The sequence below is a fragment of the Athene noctua genome, chromosome Z, assembly GCF_965140245.1.
Source record: "Athene noctua chromosome Z, bAthNoc1.hap1.1, whole genome shotgun sequence".
Taxonomy (NCBI): domain Eukaryota; kingdom Metazoa; phylum Chordata; class Aves; order Strigiformes; family Strigidae; genus Athene; species Athene noctua.
In genome coordinates, this window is record NC_134077.1 from 6,320,828 (window position 1) to 6,343,544 (window position 22,717).

The 22,717-nt window shown below is 36.3% G+C and overlaps 1 protein-coding gene across 3 annotated transcripts in view; it reads left to right on the forward strand.

Annotated features, from left to right (window-relative positions):
• Positions 1–1,551: 1,551 nt before the first annotated feature.
• The window catches only part of RIT2 (Ras like without CAAX 2), a 175,637-nt gene continuing 154,471 nt past the window's right edge, over positions 1,552–22,717 (forward strand). For all 3 annotated transcript variants that reach the window (XM_074932026.1, XM_074932027.1, XM_074932028.1), the window contains exon 1: positions 1,552–1,758. In XM_074932026.1, the coding sequence (XP_074788127.1) occupies positions 1,656–1,758 (103 nt within the window). In that variant the 5' untranslated portion in view covers positions 1,552–1,655. The remainder of the gene's footprint in view (positions 1,759–22,717) is intronic.

The window sequence follows — 22,717 nt, forward strand, 5'->3', positions numbered from 1 at the left end:
ACTACAAGCTCTTTTCTACTCCCCAAAATATCAAGTGGCAAGCAGTTCCTTAAATCAGCCATGACTCCTATAAGTACTTTGGATTTGAAGCTGGCTACTGCCTGTTTCATCTGATGTTTCCTAATTTTTGTATTAGGGAAAATGAGTAGTCATGTTCTGTTCACTTTCTATATTCTTATTATAATACTATTATCATACTTACGTATCTCTTTAATCATGTATTTTCATAGTCCATTAAACTATTTTTCATACATGTGCCCTTCTATATTTTTCTCCCTTCTTAATTTTCTTTAAATCATGTTCTTCATCAGGCTAGGATTTTTTGTTGTTGTTGTTTTGGTTTTTTCTTTCCCTTTCGACTTTTAATTCTGTATTCCTGTGTAATATCATATGTTTACTCTCTGTGAAATAATTATAGGACTGGACAGATGAAGGTGTCTGACTTGCAAGACACTTTACTCATTGCCTTTCCTCCTTCCAATTCCCTGTCTCCTTAATTTTTCCACTTGTCACAAAAGCATTTTCAAAGGAAAGCAAGTTTTTGCTTTAGACCTTTTTTGCAATAGATGCTTTCTGGTCATCAGAAATATTGCATAACAGTTAAAGAGGTGCAAGTATCTTATTACTTCTCACATGCTTTAAATATAATAGATCCAGTAAGGTTATCATCAGAAATCAATGAAGACCTGAAGCTTTCTGTAGTAAATTTTCACTGAATAGTTCTAATGGGAGATTTTCACACGATGTCATTCACAAACTTCTTGCTTTATTTTCTTCTTATTTATTTGGGCTGACCAGGTTGGTTAAATAAATCATTTGATATTAGTATGAAATACTTATAATAATTTGTTTTTCTCCTTTGCATACATGGATATTATCTGGATTAATAGATTTTTTTTCCCTGGCCTTCAGTGCCAATATCCTTCTGAAATTCTGTGTGAGAAAAAAGAAAACCAGCAAACAAATCTTTTTCCAAAATACCTGGTTTATTTCTGCAAATAATTGATGTAAAACCAAAAGAGAATTTGTCTGGGGGCAAACCTAACCTTAGAAAACTTCTTTGCTTTTCAGTAAGCTTCATGAAGAACAGAGGCTTGTAAAAGTTGTTGCTTATTTCACTTCTAATGCTATTAAATGTAAATCTAGCAAACTTGATGAACATAGGATGAATATTTAACTCCAAGGTGACAAGGAGGTTGTCTGGTCTGTTTTATTATTGTTTAAAATTCAAGCAAGTGCTACATGGAATAACAAACATCATAATCAAGACATTTGATCCATTTTTTTTTTTCCAGGACACTGCTCAATTTGATTCCAATGACACAGCAACACCCAGAGGTACCAGGGCTCTTGAGCCTCACAAAACTGCTTCTGTCCAGGAAGAGAAACACAGAGAATGATACAGAGCTGGGAGGGGGCAGAGAAAGATTTTTATTGGAAGCTGTTAAAGTGGTTGCTATGAGACCTTCTCCAGCTAACAGAGGCACAGCAGCGAGCGTGAGGCTGATAAATCGTACCTCTTGCATTATACCTTTCTTTTCTGCCTTTTTTTTTTTTTTTTCCTTAGCAAAGCTTTTATAGTTGTTTAAGATCAGAGAAAGCACCTGCCAGTTGCTTTTTCTTTCCTTTTGCTCCATTCTTCTGCCTCGTGCAAGATGGAGCTAGAAAATGAAATGATCAGCTCCTCCAGCAATTCTTCAGCAGGCTCCAGAGAGTACAAGGTGGTGATGCTAGGAGCAGGAGGAGTTGGCAAAAGCGGTAAGTTTCAGCAACAGAATTTTTTGGGGAGAAGGGGTGAATTTGGAGTAAAGTTCACAGAACAAGAACGTTGTTTAATGAGGGATTTCATTCCTCTTTCTCTTGCACATGGCTTGGATAAAAGACTCTATAATTCGTGACTGGGGCAATGAGTCAGCTTAATTTGTTACAGACTGAAATGTTATAAGCATTTTAATTGGATGTTTTTGTAAAACTAACCTTGGCTCCGTTGAATAGGAGGAGAGAGCGGTCAGCTTGCTGCTGTTAGTTTAAGAGCAAGTGGTCATGTCCTTCTAGCACTTGGTGAGGGGTGATGGTTTGCTGGACAGTGTGGATGTAACTTGGCCTGATGGTCCTTGTCCCCGGGAAGAAATGAAACTAACTGCAAAGTCAGCTGCTCAGTGTAAAGTGAGGAGGATGTCTGCTGTGACTGTTTTCTTCCTCATGTCTCCTTTTGACTTTTTTCGTTGAGTGTCATTGCAGCTCAGCTGTTGTTAGTTGCCTCTCTTGTCCGGACAGTTGCAGAATAAATGCCAGAGTCTCACTTCAGGCGATAAGGTGGATTTGCAGCATATTTTAATATCACTGTCCAGTGCTGGCAAGATATGCTAGTGTCTGACAATGCTATCTCTTCAGAGGAGTCATTATTTTCTCTGGACAATGTTTTCTTTTTCCCAGATATTATCAACTCTGATTTATTCTCACTGACACTAGAATTTGCTGTTCTTAAAAAGACTTTGTTGAATGTGCAGTGTTTGTATCAGAAGCCAGTGTACTGAGCTGGCCACACAACAAGCATTTGATTACATCTTCTGAAAATTCAGAACAAAAAGAGAAGAAGAAAACAAACAAAAAACCCCAAACCAAAACAAAAAATATATCCAGGCTAGATTTCAAAGAAATAACAGGATAAATAAGCTGTGACACTAAACTGTAACAACTGTGTAAATCAAACAATTTTTATTTCCTATTCAAACAACAAGACAAGGTTTAGATGAAAGAAATTAAATATTGATTGTGGATAAAATTTCCTTTCTGTATCCATAATCCACACTTCCTTGTTATGTTTGGCTACAACTCCAGTGGCACATCTTTCAGTGAATGCCATTTCCCATCTGTATTGCTTAATCAAGCAAACAATTCTTGCATAGATGTTATGCTATGATCACTATATAAAATGGGAAAGAAGAAACTATTGGTTATCTCATGGTAACTTTCTGCAATTTCAAATTATCTTTTCCATGGTAAAACAGGTATCCAGGATGTCATCTGGAACTTTCAGTAAAATGTAACTTTTTTTTTTTTTTTTTTTTTTCCTGAGTGCATCCAAAAGATGGCAGCAATCTTTCCCACACATATTATTGTAAGAACAATGTTGTTTTGAAGACTCATTCATCAAAAGATATTGCAAACTGTAACATATTCATAATATAATTGAATCATCTCAGCCAAATTTTATATGCAAATTGAGGAAATTTTAGAGTTTCCATTTACTATTAGATAAGAGTTTAAAACACAAATGAAGTTTATCCAAATCTCATTATTCAGAAAACATCAGTTTATTTCATGAGAATAAAAACTTCAAATCTGTGGATTACACAAGTTAATGACGCATCTCCAAAGCTGAGGACCACATAATTATGCAAGAAGAACTAGTGTCTGTGTGGTCTAGAGAAAAAAAAAAAAAAAAAAAAAAAAAGGATAAAGTGCATAGTTAGGACATTCAATGGAACGAATGAAAACTTTCTGTGGTTTTCGCAGAAGTGAAAGTTCTGGGGAAAAAAAAAAATCAACTGAGACTTAAGGGTCTAGAAGAAAGGAGGTGGCAGTTCATCATTTACTGGCTATGAACTTCCAATGTGGAATGGGCATGAAATACTTGAATAGAATTCTGAGAGATAGTCCAACTGATAGTATTCTGATAGAGATAAGAAAAAAATTGAAGTAATTCCATAAATCATTAATTCATTCTGACTGTTGTATAAACAAGATTAATTTACACTGGATTAAAAGCAGAAAAGGGTCTGAATGACTACTTTCATTCTCCAAGATGAGCTCTGCTTTTCCCTAATGACCTAGATTCACTCTGTCCAGGAAAAAATGAATTTAACTGCTAAAAGTGATAACGGTAGAATAAGGATGGGAGATTAAAAAAAAATAAAATGTTCGATTTCCAATTCAGAATTTTATAGATAAGTGATATATGGGATGGTGTGTTGATAATATCCTGGCTTCTTTCTCCTTCTCCATCTTCCTTCACTTTTTGTCATGATAAAAGCAGCAACAGCTGAGGTTAAGTTGCTGAGTGTGAAACTTCTTTTGATGAAAGGCTCTTCTTTTGTTTGGTATTAAATAATTCAAGTTTGGAAAGAATTTTCCTTAGGAGTAAAAGCTACAGAAATGTTAAAAGGTTCCCTTTTGCCCAGGACATTGTTCACATCCAGACATCTTCCGGGCATTTTGATCTTCAGTTTTCCACCCTCTTCTGCTCTCTTACTGTGACATTTCATACCATATGCATTCAAAATTGCATGCTCATTATAAGGGGCTGAGGGTGATAACTGAATGTGTGGACAGGGAAGAATGAGGAAGAGGACACCAACAAGGGATGTTCTTTGGATGGTGGTGTTTACAGAATGTTTGTTTTGGGATCAGGCTTGTCTCCAGTTCTGTGCTTTAAGATGGCAGACAGTCCAGGAGGAGAGCCGACCTCCTGTTATTTGGGCAATTCAGTGTAGTAGAAATTTCTGAATAATTGGTAACAGAGGATAAATTTAACAAATCCAAGTCTGATACCCTCCATATTCATAGTAATGATGTGCAAACTGCAAATTGTTTAAGAATTGTTACTTAAGGGTCCTCACATTTCAAAATCGGTAACAGAAAAAACCCCAACGTTCATAACAAAAAGGTAATAGTGCCATTTAATTAAAAAGTACAGTGTTATATGTACCTAGGAGTTGATTTCTGTACTGCAAGTACAGATTATAGATTCCCTAGAATGAGCTATCTGAAATAACTTCTGAAAATAGAACTTTTTTTTTCAGAGCAATATGCTAATTTATTATTTTGTGTAGGTTGTGCCTGACATCAAGAACAGCTATACACTCTGTTGCAAGTTCGGACCAAAATTAGGCTGAAACAGGAATTAAACTGCAATGAAATAAAATAAAAGTAAATTTTCTCCTAAATTTCCTTTGAATATAGTCTATAGCAAAACTACACATTTCTAACTGTAGTTAAAATCCAATCAGTCTTCTCTGGTCAAATGACAAATCTCAGGCCAGCTCAGTACCATTCAAATCTACTTCAACTTACCTGACGCAGGGTTTAAACCCTAAGAATCTTAGTGGTTTTGAAACAGGTTTTGCTTATATATATCTTCAGAGGTCTGCACCTGGACAGTGAACCCAGTACTCTCATGGTCCCTACTCTGATGCAGCTCAGACCTCTGGATTTAGCTCTGTATTCCAGTGTTAAAAAAACTGTATACAAAAATATAAAAAATACTAAATCCTGACACCATGCATTTCTGGCTGATATGTAGCAAACTAATTATACTAATAACAATAATTAACTGCAGCACATTCTGCAAAGTATTAAGAATAATTAACTGAGGGGTTGTACAGTGACTACAGGAAGGAACAAAAAAATTGATGTGCCTGTGCAAGGGAATAAAATAGAAAACCTCTGTGTAATGAAAAATTATTATCTCAACATCCTTCAAATTCTGATCAGATTGCACCATAATCTAAATTTGCATGCATGTTATTGATTTAATAAAATGTTACTCTAGTTTGTTTTGGGTTTTTTTGTTTGTTGTTGTTTTTTGTTTGTTTGTTTGTTTTGTGTTGTTTTGTTTTTTATTTTTCCTACTGCTGTTTAACTTAATAGTGAAAATGATTTACTGTTATTCCTGGTAAATGGAATTACATGTTTATCCATAGGAGGGATGTATCATAGATGCAAAGTGAATTTCATGTTACCTATCCCGTGAAAGTTGCATCTCAGATGAGAAGAATGTTAAAAAACTTCAAAACTTAATAAATATTTGTTACCAGTAAGTTGTTTGGGTTTTTTTTTTCATCTTAGAGAAAATGTCCATCTTTCATGATTTATTTCTCAGACTGATTGCCAGTTTATTTCTTGCCACCTTAAAAAAAAAAAAAAAAAAAAAAAAAGTGATTGTTCAAATAATTACCCCAAGATTTTTGTAAAACATTTCTTTTTTGTTCTAATATAGAGTTTTGGAAAATATCTAGATATATATTTGCAGGCTTCAATCATAAAATAATAAAAGAGAAGAGAGGAGAAGGAATTAAGAAAAGATAAGAGTTAGAGTTGTTAGAGGAAAAATCTGAAAAAAAATTTCTCAGCCTGACCTGTTTAACAGAGACATGTTTACCCCATTGACTTCCCTCATTTTTTTGCCAGTGTTGCAGACAAGCCATATTTCTACAGATACAGGTGACTCATGTAATTAATTTCAGGATTATGTACACAAAATAAATTCCAAAATGTGTGAAAACAACAATGGCTTTTGTGATGTGGGAACTTCTGTACTAGGAATTAGATTATATCCTTTAAAAAAAAAATAAAATATTTTTTTACTAGTTTTCCTTCTTATTCTGTCTAGATAGATTATGTGCCTATTCATTTCAAACACCTCCTCATAGTAAGACTCCCCAGTAAGTGCAGATAGCACTATGGAATGTGTACTGGAGAACCGGTCCACTCCATTTGTTTGATAATCCCTTGGACATAAATTTGCTTATGAACCAGACTACACTCGTAAAGGATGAAAATCAAAGATAGACATTCCACTGGCATCAAAAGATTTGAGGTTGAAAAGTACCATTTGGGTCTGCTGATGCTGTTCTTGCACCATCACAAGACTCAATATTGTAGCACACACCTCAGGCAGTGCTCAAACAGATTTTTTTTTTTCTTTTTTTTGGGGGGGAGGGGTTGTTGGTTTTGGCTTGTTTTTTGTTTCCCCCAGTATGCTCTGAGGTATAGCTATGTTTCCCTTTAATGTCTAGCATCAGGGAAAAGAGTTTGGCCTTCTATTGTCTTCTAAGACAAATCAATAGCCAGAGTGAAAGTAGAGGTTTAAGTTGTTGCTCGGTATGAGTCATGGTGAAAAAAGTAGCTTTTCAAGTCCCTGGGCATGCTATGGGTGACAGTTAAGGTAAACTAAATTTCTTTTTTTTTTTCCCCAGTGTCAATATAAGTACAATATTTGGTGTTTCATTTGGTGCTGCTTCTTCTATCACTCCACAGATACCCGTCTTTTTTCAACTGGAGTATAAATTGAGATACTAAATTAATAAAGACACACATCTGCATCCCTCTGAAAATAAATGTTTGTCCCCTCATTATCCTATGTCTGGAAAAAAAAAAAAAAGTAATTTTGATTTTTAAAACCAAATATAAGACCCTGGGAATTTCAGGGAAATAATTCTATTCATTCAAATGAAGAAAAAAATAATTTTTTTAAAAAAAGGGGGGGGGGGGATGGAGGGAGAAAGAATATCTATTTGTTGACCAGTGGAAAACTTCCTTGCTTAGTAACAGTTCTGAAAGTATATGGGTATCAGTCAAAATGACATATAAATTCCCTTGGTCGCTTAATAGACTATAACCTGAGATCAGCTGTGTCCTGGGGTGGAAGTGTCAGAGCAAGGGTGGGAAAGGAAGAGAAGACACAACAGAATAACATCTGTGTATACGGCCCAAAAGACACAAGAATATTTCTTGACAAATATGTACCTATGGAGGAAAAATCCTCGCTGAACACTGTAAGCCACCAGCTATGTTTGTCATATCTGGGATGTTGTGAATCGAATTACAGTCATAGTTATAACGAAGAATTACAAATACTATATGCAGATTGATGGTGGTGTATGCTGTATTTTCACCATGAAAAAAACACAAACAACGTTATAAGGAAGGCCGACTAATGCTGGGCAACTACATCCCTGGGTATGGGCAACTCCTATTTTTTCCATGAACCAGGTTAAATGTTGGAGACTCTATAAATGCAGACTTCATATATATTTGTGATCTTTGATAACAAAAGTATTAAATTTCAATTGCCTTCAGGTAGGTTATTGAATCAATTTCAAGCTCAGTTTTGTGTAATTTCAACTTATATTTTATCTTATCACTTCTTTGTTAACAGCTATAAAAATCTTCCTATTCTCTTACTTTCCTATCTGTTATAACTATAGACAATGATCTGTTCACACCTTGATCTCCTTTCTCTTCAATACACTGAGCATCTGAAACCTCACTTGTAGAAGTATATTTTCCTGCTCAGAACATTTTGTATCCTTGAGTGCCCTAGTATTTCCACATCACTTTCTCAATATGAATTCCAAAAATTCACATGCTATTCTATCAGTGGTCTTACTAGAAGCAAGATTGTTTGTTGGCTTCCTCTTGATGGTCTTTTTTTTGTTCCTCTGAAATAAAGAATTCATTTTGTTCCAGTGTAGTTCACAGAGATCACATACAGAGAAATATCTGCAGTAACTCTTAAGTTACTTGGTATTTCCCCCAACACAGTCACCTGTGTTATCACCTCTCTAGTGATGACATGAATTCTGCATTTCCGCATGTTATCCTATTTCAGAAGTCCTTTGCTGGGTGGTGATCGCTGAAGCCGATGATTCAAATAATTCTGGATCCATTTCCAATATTCTTCGTTTATCTTTAGTGTGTTTGTTATCCACTTGAAAGGATTAAACACATTGTTTATTCATTAATTTTCCCGACTATAGGTAGACCTTGTGGCCAGAATTATTTGCCTTGGGGAAATGAGTTTAAAATATTTTCATTATTTTGCCAGTTCACATAATTCAACGGTTGGAGGGGTGGAGGATTCAATTACGGCTCCTGCATTTAATAAGATGTTTTCTGCATGTAAGATACTAATTGGCTACTGAAAAAGCTGTCTGCAGTTCTGGTTTCTTCAGTACCAGAAGCTGTCTGATGAATAGGAAAGAGTTCGGAGAAGATCAAGAGATGATAAAAGGGCTGACACAATATGATTTATGATGACAGATGGCTATACTCAAATAGGTCTCTCAACCAGTTGTCCATGATTGTTTATTGTGCAACTTGCATATGTATACAGTGATTTAATGTAAATGGGACTGGATGGAGCTGTGATGTGAATGGGTCCATCTATCCCGCTTCTCCCAGCATAACATCCGGATGATGAATATCCACATGGATAAGGCTAGCAAGGGAGCTGGTCACTGTGCCACTTTGACATAGGGGATAGAGAATTTATTATATTTGGAGGTAATAAATATCAAGAAAAGAATACACATTTTCCCAAATTTGAGGAGGAAAGGACAAGAATTTCTTAATGTAGAGCAACCAGTTAAGTGGTAAAATTAGACTTAAAACACGTAACATTAGAGATATATGAGAACTTCAGGACTGACTTCCTTTGGTCAACAAGAGCAGTATATATCTTCAATCATAGTTAAAAGAAAGATGGGGCAGATTGTGGAATAGTCTTTGAAAGGAACAGGTTGGTGAAAGCTGTATTAGTCTACTTGGTTTAAGATAGAAGAATACATTACAAAGAATGAATGTTAATGAACAGAAGAAGCATTTAGTCTTCAGAATCACACAGAAGGAATACTGTCATCCTCAAAATTATGAAATGTGTTAAAAGTACACAAGTGAGGAATTGTGACTAATGTGGCATTACTAATGTGCATAACCAGCATCTATATGTTCAGACTGCTTGAGAGGGATCCTAAGGGTGGTCTCAAGACTGGACTTGTTTGTTGTGCACAAAAAATGTAATTTATGCTGCCTCACATGGAGCTAAACTACGTCCTTTAGAGTATGAGCTCCTGTATAACAGGAAACATGCTCAGGTGGCATCCTAACAGTAATGGCCACCTAATGTGTATGTTGGGTGATGATGCAGGTGGAAGGTAAGTAGATCCATTAGCATCACCACCTGTAAAAAACCTGTTCTGCATTCTGCTGAGGGAAATGGGTTTTACTGATTTGGGACCTTCATTAAAACCTCTTCTGCATGAACAATGATGTGAAGTGATTAGAATTCATGGAAGGTTATATAAATGAATCTGATTTTCATGGTGTGATTTATGGAAAATCCTTCGTTTACACGATTAGGATTGCAGTGAGGTGTATACTGGTCAGTTTTTCCCATTCACACCACTTGCTACTAAGAGATAGGAAACCTTCTGGGCTGTTCCTCAGCATAAGGAACTGAACTATCAAGGACCCTCCTGGTTTCAACCACACACAGATCTGCCACTTGAAATGCCCAGACTGAAGTCTCAAATAAGGGAACAAGAATTGTTTCATGACAATGACTGGGCACTGTCGGTATCTTTGCTGCAAACAATCTGTTGAGACAGCCACAGGAACTGTTTCCCTTCCAAGCCATCCCTGCTGCTGAGCTGAGCCATCTGCAGCATTTTCGGCACATGGTATCTGCTAGAATTTGGATGAGATTAAATCCATTAGGGACACTCTTCAAAGCACAATTAGGAAAGATTTTTTTTTCTTTTTTTCTTTTTTTTTTTTTTTTTTCTTCTGTTGCTGCCTTCCATACTTTTCATTTTATTTCCTTCCACTCCTCTGGTATTCCTTTTCCACTTTTAATTTTTTCATTGACTTTAATTAATCTTCCTTTATGCCTTCAAGTCTTTCTAATGTTTTTTGCTAGAAGCTAGAAGCCTCATCATGCTAACACTGCTCCACTGACAGCTATCAAATGTTAGCAAAGCATTGCGCAGGGTCCCAGCTTCAGCGGTCTTTCTGTCTTGGGAAGACACTTTGCTGCAAGCTATGATTTGCTAATGCATTACTCACCCACTAACCAGATCCCAGTGGAGACACTGGTTAAAACCACTTTGTTTCAAGTTGTGTGGATGTCCTGCTTTTGGCTGGAATAAAGTTATTTTTCTTCCTACTAGCTATCATAGTGCTGTGTTTTGGATTTAAGATGAGAATAATGTTGATAACTCGCCAATATTTTAGTTGTTATGTCAAGGACTTTTCAACTTCTCATGCTGCCCTGGCAAACAGAGGATGAGGGGCACAGGAAGGTGGGAGGGGACACAACGAGGACCGCTGACCGAAACGAGCCAAAAGAATATTTCGTACCATGTGATATCATGCCCACTATATAAACTGGGGGGAGTTGGCCAAGGACGGACACTGCATATTGGGGATTGACTGGGCATTGGTCAGCTTGTGCTGAGCAATTGTGTTGTGCATCACTTGTTTTGTATGTTCTCTAATTATTTCCCCTTACTTTTCTGTCCTTTTAAACTGTCTTTATCTTAACCCATGTTTTTTACTTTTTTTTTTTTTACTTTCTTTTCTTTTCTTTTCTTTTCTTTTCTTTTCTTTTCTTTTCTTTTCTTTTCTTTTCTTTTCTTTTCTTTTCTTTTTTCTTTTCTTTTCTTTTCTTTTCTTTTCTTTTCTTTTCTTTTCTTTTCTTTTCTTTTCTTTTCTTTTCTTTTCTTTTCTTTTCTTTTCTTTTCTTTTCTTTTCTTTTCTTTTCTTTTCTTTTCTTTTCTTTTCTTTTCTTTTCTTTTCTTTTCTTTTCTTTTCTTTTCTTTTCTTTTCTTTTCTTTTCTCTCTCCTCTAAACCACTGGGTAGGGGAGAGTGAAAACACATCTACATGGCACTTAATCGCCAACTGAGGTTAAACCATGAGAGTCGACAGTGTGTGTGTGCAGGGGTGTATGTACAAAAGACTATCTCAGGAGTTGCCAAGTTAGGCTATTGTGATTCTGTCTTCCAGCAGACATATGTTTTCAGCTCAGTTACCTGTTGAAAAGCAGTAGTTTATCTTTTCATTCAGATAAAAATTAATAACTAAATTAGTTATTTCAGGGGATGTGATGGTGGGCCCAAATATGGTTTTAAATGTTAAAATTGAATTTTATAATATTTTGCAAAGTAAAACCTGTAATCAACTGACTGCTGCATGTGGTTCTTCTTTAACCTAGGTCGACTACAGCTACTAGAAGAGCTATTTAATTTCATTCCTTGCAATCTTATAGAAGTGCTATGCAGTTTTGTACTTCTGCAGCTGTCATCCATTTTCACATGCACAAAATAAAGGAACCCTAGCTAAAATTCATATTCTCTGTCAGATCTTCTTATTCCTTAGTAACTTTGCCAGTCCACAACTGCATGACAGCTTCTTGTTTTATACTGAACTCTTACCTGCTGAACAGGATCTGCAGTGTCGTTACAGAAATGCCATTTTTTCAGCTTGCAAAATATGTACCATTGTTTCAGATTTTTACTCAGAATGTTCAAAACCAAAACTAATGACGAGCAAAATCATGATTGTTTCAAATCTACAGAACTCTAGATTCTTAAATCATGCAGAATGCCAGGCAGGCTGAAAAGTTTCCTATTCTCTAAAGATTTTTGGGGGATTTCTTAAATAGAAATAATGTTTCTTCCTTGGTTTGAATAAAAAGTAATGTTAGACATTTTATACATAGTGAATAATCTTACCTGAGTTGCCTGGTGACAGGGTGATCTGTTCACATCACACCCAGTATCCGTGAGGTCTGCTTTGTACAGTATCTACCACTGCTTACAGCCAAAAAGTATTCCTGGGCCTCATGAGGTCTCATTATGCTTGTAGATATGCTCTAGAGACACTTTATTTCTCTGCTGGGAATAGAGGAGAAGAAAGGACAATCTATCACAGTAATCAAATAGCCCCCCAAGAGCTCCAGAAACCTTGTTTCTTATGCCCTTCTTTCACTTACAAGAGTTTCAGTGCATTTTCCAGTGTCTAGTAATAGCTGTGAATTTGCATCGTAGTCTCTCTCTCAATGGGTACTTTGTTTACTCATCTGTCTTTATAAAAGTGGAAGTCAAAAGACCCATTTCTTAAATCTTTCCTCCATGAAAATTGACCAAGATACAAATTATTAAATGTCTGACATAACATCAGTTACTAAATCATATAAATTTACACTTTTTTTTTTTTCAGATAACATGCTCATAATGACAATTGGCTGTGATATTTGAGGGTGGGGAAGTGGTTAGGGAAAAAAAAAAAAACCAAACCAAAACCAAAAACAAACCCAAAGAAGCAAAATGAGCTGTGGGAAGGGGAAATGTAGCAGAGGTGAACAACTGAGGACAGAGAACAAGAATTTAGAAAAAACAGAGGCATAGAAAAAGACTGAGAACAGAAAATTAGACAAAGATGAGTTAAATCAATAGTAAGGGAGTAAAGGGATAGAAGGAAAAGGCAGTAGTTCTTACTTTGAAGAGCATTGGTTTCAGATGCTGTCCTTTGATTGTGCTTATCCATCTAGTTACTACTGGACTATGGTCATACCCCAACACCTCCTGCAGGTACTGGTGGCCAAAATGTCACATTAGTTCATCTTTCTCCTGTCTCTGTAACTTCTTATCCCATGTTTCTAACCCATTGGCTTTTTAGAGTATGAAGCTGGAGAGGCAACAGCATAAATCTTCCAGGCATAGCCCTTTCTTTTCCCAACTCCTCAGGTGCTCTAGAAGCTTTCCTCAGCCATGAACAAGGATGTGTAAGTTAAAATATTAACATACATTTATGGAGTGCTAGGCAAAGCCATGCTTCTCCTGTGTAGTGTTCTTACAGTCATCCAAAACTGTGGGGAGTTTGTGGGCCCCAGCCTTAGCAATACCTCAGTGGGAGGCACAGCATTTGTCAGACTGTTCTCTGTTCCTTGAAGTATTACATCCATCCACACACCAAAATCTCAAAAAAATTAATGAATCACAGTGGTACTGGAGTTATATTTCACGCAGTACCAGGAAATAAATCAAGTTCTTTTCTCCCAATCTAGGAAAAATATTATATCAGGGTGCAAAGCAAAATTATATGTATTTATATAAGTATTTTCTTTGTGACCCAGCTGTTACCTTCAGTCATATTTCCTAGCTTTTACTGCTCATCAAACATGCCTATAAAGGAATAGCTACCTCCCTATAATCAAATATGGACAAATGGCATCATGAAGACAAAAAAAACCAAAATGCCAGTGACTATAAACAGATTTAAATACACATATCATTGAAATATACTCATGTGAGATATATTTATAAGTGCAAAGTAACACACTTTTTCACTTTTAAAGGAAAATAGTTGTTGGTGCCAACGTTATTCAAAGAACAACACAAAGCTCTGCAAAACCCAGTGAAATAACCACTTCTATTGACTGACAGTGACAGTATGTCTAAAGAATAGAATTATTTGGTGATTGAAAGCCTTTAATATAAAAAGAATTATGGATAAAACTAGTTTATGAAGCTGTATCATATGTTTCTAAAGCATCACTGAACCTGCTGGATAAATATCAGTATATTAAGTTTCAAGTATTAGTTAAACCAGTTTATATGTTGGGATACTTTAAAGTGGTGTAATTAAAATACATTAATAAGCTTGTTAATGAAGTATATTTCTTCTTGTCTATAAGCAGGAAAAATTCACTAATTAAAATTTTCGTGCCAAGAAATTTTTAACTCTTCCTTTCCTGGCTCTCAGTATCTCAGATGATGTTGATAAAAATTGTAGGCAGTGAATACTTCACAGAGCTGGAACTCATGGGAGTATCTTTAGCACCACCAATGTTAATTTAGTCACAACAAATAGTAGGATGTGGACTGGGAAGAAATTAGATAGGCTGTAGTTGACATGATTGCTCAGGAAATAAACTAGCTAGACAATACCAGCTTGCACTGTGATGAAAGATCTTGAGGGAATCAAAGGCTTCCCTGACTCACAGTTCAAGTTCAACGCAACAGACAAATACCATGAATAATTATTTTCAGGTTCAGTGCAGAACATGTTGCTAAAAAATCATTAAGAAGTTGGTGATAGAATTACTTCCTTCTAATTCCTTCCTCCCACTTTTCTATTTTTTTCTTGCAGGCTCTCCCTTTGAGCATATGGTAGAATTTTTTAGGGATGTGGGAAAAGTAAAATATCACCTGTTTATGTTAGTACAGTGTGTGGAGCCCATGCTCTCTTTCAAAATTCATTTTATCTTTCTCATAAAATTATTTTAAGTGTTTTTCCTACTAATAAAATATTTTACCAGGAATATGTCAGTGTTGAAGGTCTGAGACTGATAATCTATTGTGAAACAGGTTTTCTGTTCCCATTTTGAATTTTTTATATCTCTAATTTATTTCTATATTTATACTAATTTCAGGATGTTTAACATATGATGAGTTTCCCACAATGGCACAGTGTTAAAAACTTACCTATCTTCAATACCGTCTCTAGCTAAACTGATAACAAAATACATATTTGTTTACTTTAACACTGGAAACCGAAGATAGGATGCGCCTTATTTGTTCCATCAGTGTCTTCTGTGTCATATCTGTTCAGCTCAGTGATTACTGTCAGTATTGTGGCATTTAAAAGAGGAGATGAAGAAAGAGTGGAAATGCAATTTGTGTTCTGTGCTGCCTCACATATCACAAAGAAAACTGGCAGCTGAACACAGACTCTTTGCTTGACCTTAGCAGTAGAGCAGAAAGAATACAGCTTTTTTTTTTCTTTTTTTTTTTTTTCCTTATACTGAGTTCCATCCAAATGAATGCATTTTAATAGGGAAGCCACTCACACTGGATTAGGTGGGGAGGGAAGGGAAACAGGAAAAATTATGCAGCTGAAAGAAATCTGCATTTGTTCTTGACTGACTCTTTGAGATTACCATAGGATGTCTTGACCTCTATTTTCTGCCCTACCTGCTCAAATATCTGCATTAAAATTATTAAAACAGTGCATGGTTAAACGGAATGGAGCAGAGAGAGAGGAAAATCCAGGAAATACTCTAGTAATTTCTGTAGTTTTGGGGAGAAGTATCAAATAGTCTTGTGTCCAGCAAATATTATAATAGAATTTATAACAGAATTGAAGGACAAAAGAACCTCAAATGTGGTTTGATTTTGATATATTATGGAAGAAAAGAGCTAACAAGATAAATGTTCCTGAGTTACAAAGAAGTTTCTGGAGTTTAAGACATAAGTCTTTGGGTGAGTAATTGTGGTGGCTTGACCCCAGGCAACAGCCAAACACCCACCCAGCCTCTTTCTCCCTCACCTCTTCTACAGGAAAGAAAGAAGACATAAAGAGTTGTGGGTCTAGATCACAGTTTAATACCTGAAGAAAAAGCTGTGTGTAGAAGCAAAGAAAAATAATTTATTCACTCCTTCCCATAGGCAGATAGATTTTTAGCCTCTTCCTGAAAATCAGGGCCTCAGCACATACAATGGTTACTCAGGACTACAAGTGCCATAACCATTCATGTCCCTGCCTCCTCCTACTTCCCTTGAGCTTTTTTTTTTTTTTTTTTTTTTTTTAACATGACATCATATGATACAGAATATCTCTGTGCTCAGTTTGGATCAACTGTGTCTCATCCCAGTTTCTTGCCTACCCCTAGCGTACTTGCTGGGGGCAGAGTGGAGAAAAGAAAAAGCCTTGATGCTCTGCAAGCTCTGTTCAGCAATAGCCGAATCATTGGTGTTACCAACACTGGTTTAGTCACAGACTTGTAGGCCATCTCTACAGTGAACACACAGTGGTTTAGAATTATTTGCCATCCAGCTGTCTCACATGCTCCTGGGGAACCCCAGCGCTGAATCCAGATGAGTTTTACAGTCAGGTACTAAGGTACTTACAGAGTTCTTGAATTTTTGTCACATGGGAAGAAATTCATGGCATGCTACGTTTTTTGCACATGAAATAAGGAATGCCATATTTATAACATCATTAAATCATCATTGGCAAAAGGTAGGTCAGTATCCCTAACATTTGGCGCTACTGCTAAAGTACCAACAGTTCCAAGGAGAATTAAATCACTTTAAATGTCTTTCCTGGAAGGATTTCTGTTGAAGTCTGTGCTGCAGGTCAGCCCTGGCCAGTATTGCAGTAATCCTCCACACCAGGTCTTCAATTCTCAGTCTCAGATTTCTCCGTACAACACAGTATTTGGAAATTGAGTCTGGGAAACCAAACTGCTTTTGAAGGTCTTCTATGACAGCCCAGTAACTCTGAGACAATATCAACCACATGCAGAATGTAGACGTGGTTGCAGCGCAGCTGAGACAGTGTCGTGGGTCAGCAGCAGTCTTAGTGCCATGCAGGATACACGCTGGAGCAGGACAGCAGTGCTGCCTTCACACCACAACTCTCGGCATCTCTGCGGTATGGGCTGTAGTTCTCAATGTCCAGGTGTTATTTCTGAAAACGTAGTAGTTTCTTGGCCTTGTCAGGATTCTTGGCAAATCTTTAGATCAGCCCTGCAACAGGGAATAGCCAGTTCTGAACGGTGATGTCCACAGACTGTTAGCATGTTCTTACCAATAACAGAGGTTAATATTGAAGTACAGTGGACAAGACTGACTGAAGTGACAGTTATTAAAGGCAGATGAGGTATTATCTCTTTCTTGTGTCTGATTTCATAGACATAAATGCAACAAAATATTATCAAAATAAAAAATAAAATTATTTTCTTCATAAATTCATTTAACGACTGTAGCTTAAGGCTGTGTATTTCTGAGTTGTTTCCCCTGTCACCATCTTTGTTTAAACCTATCTATTTGTTAGGCTTTGGGAGTTCAAAAGACACAAAAAGTTTGAGTGAACTAGTAGTCCCCAGGGAGCCATAAATCTGTGGCTGGGTTTTAATTTGCGGTTTTTAAATACATAATTCTGTATGATTAATGATCTTATCACTTACTTTTAAATAGAAATAAATTTAAGCTGCATGATGTATAGCAATCAAGCCACTGGTATTGTTATTGTGGCAGCTGATGCATATGCTGGTGGAAACCAGAAAGATATTGCAAGCATAATACATGAGTAAATGTAAATATGTTTCTGGTTTAAGCTTCCTAATCCCCTGACACTGGAACATGGGGTTATGTTGCTGCTGATCATCTAATTGTAAAAAAGTTGCATTGGATCACAGAATCTTAGCCTTTTATCTGATTTCCATATTTTATACTGGTTTGTGGTCTAGTGTAAATCCTATTTCTCTGCTTGTTTCCCATCTGTAAAATGAGACCAGAGATATCTGCCTGCCTTTGTATGTAAGAAGCTTTCTGACTTTCAAATGTAGAATACTTTTAAAAATTTATTAAATGATACATCTCTGCAGATACTTAAGCCACCTTGTGGTCATCATGTGCAGCAGAATCTGTGGTGCCAGGTGACATGTTCTTTGAACTTTATCCAACAATTTCTTCACAGCCTGTGTCATCTGAATAAGCAAATTAAGATAAATGTGATAACCACTAAGAGAAATTCTCTGAAGATGTTACAACTAGACATAACAATTAAAAGAAAGAGAGTCTATAATACGTTTTGTAAACTAAGCAATCAGCAAAATTAATGTATATGTCCTCAAACAGAAAAGGAACTGTGAATGCCTACTTTAGAGCTATTGAATTGTTGAGCAGATGGGGAGGCACAGCCAGCTGCTTCTTGGACGTGTTTTGGACAAGGCCCAGTATTCCTCTTCTCTGAGAATTTCTCCCAAACTAAAACTCCAAAAGACAAATAATAGTTTATTTTACACCTTGATGGACTTAAATGTGGAACACCTAGTTAGGTGTTCAAGATTTAGGTAGCTCTGGGATATGACAGAAAGAAGCATCCAGGAAACTCGGTGGGGAAAAATTTAAGTACTAGTGATGAAATTTGTCTTGCCTAATTTCAGTTTATCTGAGTCTAGATATGTAGGCACTCACTCTGGTTGGTGGAGTGAGGTGCACCATCCTAGATACTTAATGCTTTCCATTTTTTGAGACAAACTTGGATGACTAGGCAACTATAGGATGACTAGTTGTCAAAGGATAGGTGGGAATAGCCTGAATTTTGGCAGGGGTGGCTGTGGTTGATGTGGAGACTTCCTGAACATAATAAATTGTATTATTTAGCACCAGTTCCTTTATTGCAGAATTTATCAATGTTTATTCTTTTTAATACAAGTTCTATATGACTGCTTCACTTAAATTTGTTCTGAAGGCAGTTTTCATCTATTAAAACCATCTATAATTTCAGTGATAATAATGCCCCCCTTTAAACTAAAAATTCATAATCTGGTGGTCATCATGGTGTATGTCTTTCTCAGACCTTAATCCACTGGGTGCGTGAGAATTTTTCAGTCGCTCTTCTAAAAAGCTAGCTTCTTTCAGCTCATGCAGACTGATGAATTTAACTTTGGAGTTCCCTGTTCTAATACAATAACCTTTAACATGCCCAGAGGTGAAGCTTCCAATTATGCTTTGCTTATATTAAGACAAGTTAGATTTATGACTTTTTTATTTTCAGTGAAGCAAACAGTAAGCAATTACTGGACAGTAAGCTGTCCTGAAATCTTCTTTTCATCCATTTTCCAACTGAAAATTTTAGCTTCTTCACGTACCAAACTGTGAGTCACTTATTGTTTAGAAAGTGTTAATTTTGTTTACAGTAAGTACCTTGGATTTTTCTATAATACTTTATAAAATATATGTAATTTAAATTCTTTTAAGAATCACATAAGGTAGAAGCACCATCACAGACTACATCTCTGTAAGGACTATTTTTAATCACAGGGTAGCTAAGTTTTCCAGAAATATAATAATATAAGATTGAAGGTAGCTGACAGCGTGCAAGGCTTTGCTTTGCTTGCATTCAGGCAGATCTTACCAGATAGGTACTTGATATTCACAGCTTCACTGAAGCATGTTAAGTCAACAGTCTCGAAATGGTATCACCATATTTAGAGATTTTGGAGAAAGATGAGTCAGTGTTTCACGGAGCAGACATATCTTCTGACATTGATATCACTTTGTCTGCTGTGCTTCTCACTTTCGCTGGCACTTGTTCTTGATTGATCTCTTGTTCTGTGTCACTTGATTCATCACGGTCAGTGATCCAAGGGCATGAAAAATTCATCCGAGGACAACAAATACTTTGTAGTTTATGATATTTCTTTCCCTTTGGATTCGGGCCAATTAATTCCTCTAGAGAGCAGAAAACTTATGGGGTATAGCAATTCTGGCATTTCTGTGGAGAGAGCAAGTACAACTGCCTGTCTCCATTTTCTCACACAAAAGCAAAGATAATGTGTTACAAAGCTGAATTATCTAAGTATACGACAAAAAGTAAGTCACCTAAGGGAGTGTGTTGTGGAAAGGAATTTATTTCTGCCCTGACAGTAAGTACCACTTAATACTATGTACTAAATTTCCAGACATATATCTATACATACCTATATCAACAACCATTTTATTTTTAAAGAAAATTCCCATTTTAAACTCATTTCTTACTAGGATAAATGAATTCCATCCTGTCTTGGCATCGCTATAGTTTTATTTATTATCATACCTACTCATCTACGCTAAAATTTGATCTTCCACAAGCTGAATGGCTCTGTAATGTGTACTTCTCTCTAAACTTGCAGTTGAGATTAATTTTTTTCACCAGTTTTCAACTACAAGTACTGGGGTAGTGTATGACTGTAGATACTTTGGAGAATCTGAAATGAAAACTATACAATCAGCCATTATTAGGTCCAAAAACTGAATACAGAGCTAAGAACTAAGTTGAAGGACAGAGTCTCATTCCCAAGATTGCCTTTTTTCTCTCTGAATGGGAGACCAATTTGCACATCATCAGACCTAGAAATTGTGATATTTGATAAATTATGTCTGATGCCTTTTATGTTATCTCCTGTACGGCAAACTGGCATCTGAAACAATCAAAGAGACAAATGAAGTGAGAACTTTGCATAAGAGACAGATGATATGTAATTTAAACTATCTAGTGGCTGACTACAGTAATTGAGTTGAACAAATTGCTTTCCTGAAAACAAGTGGTTGAGTCATCTGGTGCAATATGAGTAAATAGCTAGTGCACATGTGTCAGGGCTGAACATGTGGTGCATAACTGAGTTAAGGGAGCACAAATCACGCACCTCCTTATTCCTAGACTCTCATTATTTCACCTCTTTGTCCATGCTTCTCTGTCTTAATATATTCAGGTTAAGCAGATAAATATTGTCAGATTCTTTCTACTGTGCAAAGAAGAGGCATTTTCTCTTTACATTTCAAAAGCTGTGTGATAATACTATGCTTGTGTCACTGTAATTTAGGACAGTTCCTCTCATGTTTTATTTTTTCCTCATGCTACATCTCTAACATTTTCTAAGAATTAATGTAATCTGCTTATTTTCTTCATGTATGTGTTTCTGCACGGTTTTTATTCACAAACACCAAGATTTCTATAAGTCTTCTGAGAGTGATTTATTGGAACGTAATTGACCTTTACGTGTGCTTTGCATGCATCAGGGAGGAGGAAGCAATGCTCTTTATGTGTCAGCTCAGGGGCTGGCATGAATTTATGCAGTTGCATTAGTGACATTACAGATCAATTCCAGTCTTCCCTGACCAGTGCTGTGGTTAGCATGAGCAATATCCCACTAAAATTTCACAGTCTTGGACAGACTTGTGCAGGAAGGCCGTATCAAATGCAAACGGACACTCCACCAAGTGAATAGATTTTCAAAAGCAGAGTGATATGATGTTGTGTCTGTCAGTTTCTTTACATATGATAGCCTCTAAAAAGGAATATCCCTAGCCATACCAGTGAGATGGGTAATACAGATTCAGGTTTCTATACGATGATTTATATTTGAAGGTCTGTCTGTACGTGAAGATACGTTTTCTCTATTTGAGTTCTCAAAGGTAGATCAATACTGTCAATTAATTTCTTGACTGTGTTTGATGCTCTCGAGCGTGATGTTTGCCCTCTTGGCTGCCAGGGCACACTGTGGACTCACATGGAGCGTGCTGTCAACTGGCACCCTTAGATCCCTTTCTGTAGGACTGCTCTCAAGCCACTCCTCTCCCAGTTTATACTTGTGTCCAAGGTGTAGAATCAGTCATTTGTTCTTGTTAAATTTTATGCCACTGATGATTGTCCAGTGCTCCAGTCTCTCTCTAGATCCCTCTGCAAGGCCTCTCATCCCTTGAGAGAGTCAGCCAAGAGGGATCTTCTTATAGAGTCAAGAATTCAGTCTCTATTTCTCCATTAGATGCAATCTTAAAATTAAATTATAGAAATTAAATGGATATAAGTATAAATTCAATGGATTTAAATGTTGAATTTCTTGCTCTACAGCATCTATTTGACCATTCATAGAGATTTCCCTGGCTCATTTTCTATATTTACGCCTGGTCAAACTTATCAGACTTTGACATTCATTGTATACCCAGAGTTCAGGAAGAAATATTGAAAAAATATGGAAAAGATGAGGACTTTTAAAATGGGAGTAGTATTGAGAAAAGTATCAACATTTCTTCCTGACCTTTGTCACCAGATAAAGCTACTTAGCAAAAAGATAACTGAATGAGATTCAGGTGTGTGTGCTGTTAAACAGAGTGACTATATGAGTTTCCAGAAGGCTGCAAAGAGTCATTCAACCACCTATCCTTTGCAAGCCTCCTGACTGAAAGCAGAAGGCAGCTGCTCCAAATCCCATTTCATAGGACACTGACACAGCTACAAAACATGTGGGGAACATTAGCATCAAGAAGGTCCCTTTATGAGATAGAGATTACTACTGTCAAGTCTCTGGAAATATATAAAAATAAACTAAAACCCAATCTCTGATAAATGTTGTAGATTTCAAAACCAATGCACATTTGCTCTAAAATCAGTTCTTTACAAAAATCGATTAAGTAATTGCAAAATGCATAAAAATATACTGTGCACTTGTCTTATCATTATCCACTTGAGAATATCAGGCTTTCAAAGGAAGGCAAAAAAACCCCCCAAACTCTGAGATTATTCTTTTAGAGCAATAATCTAAAGAATCAATAATATGACTCTCTATGTTAAAAAACAAATTGAAAAGGTGATGGTGCTCT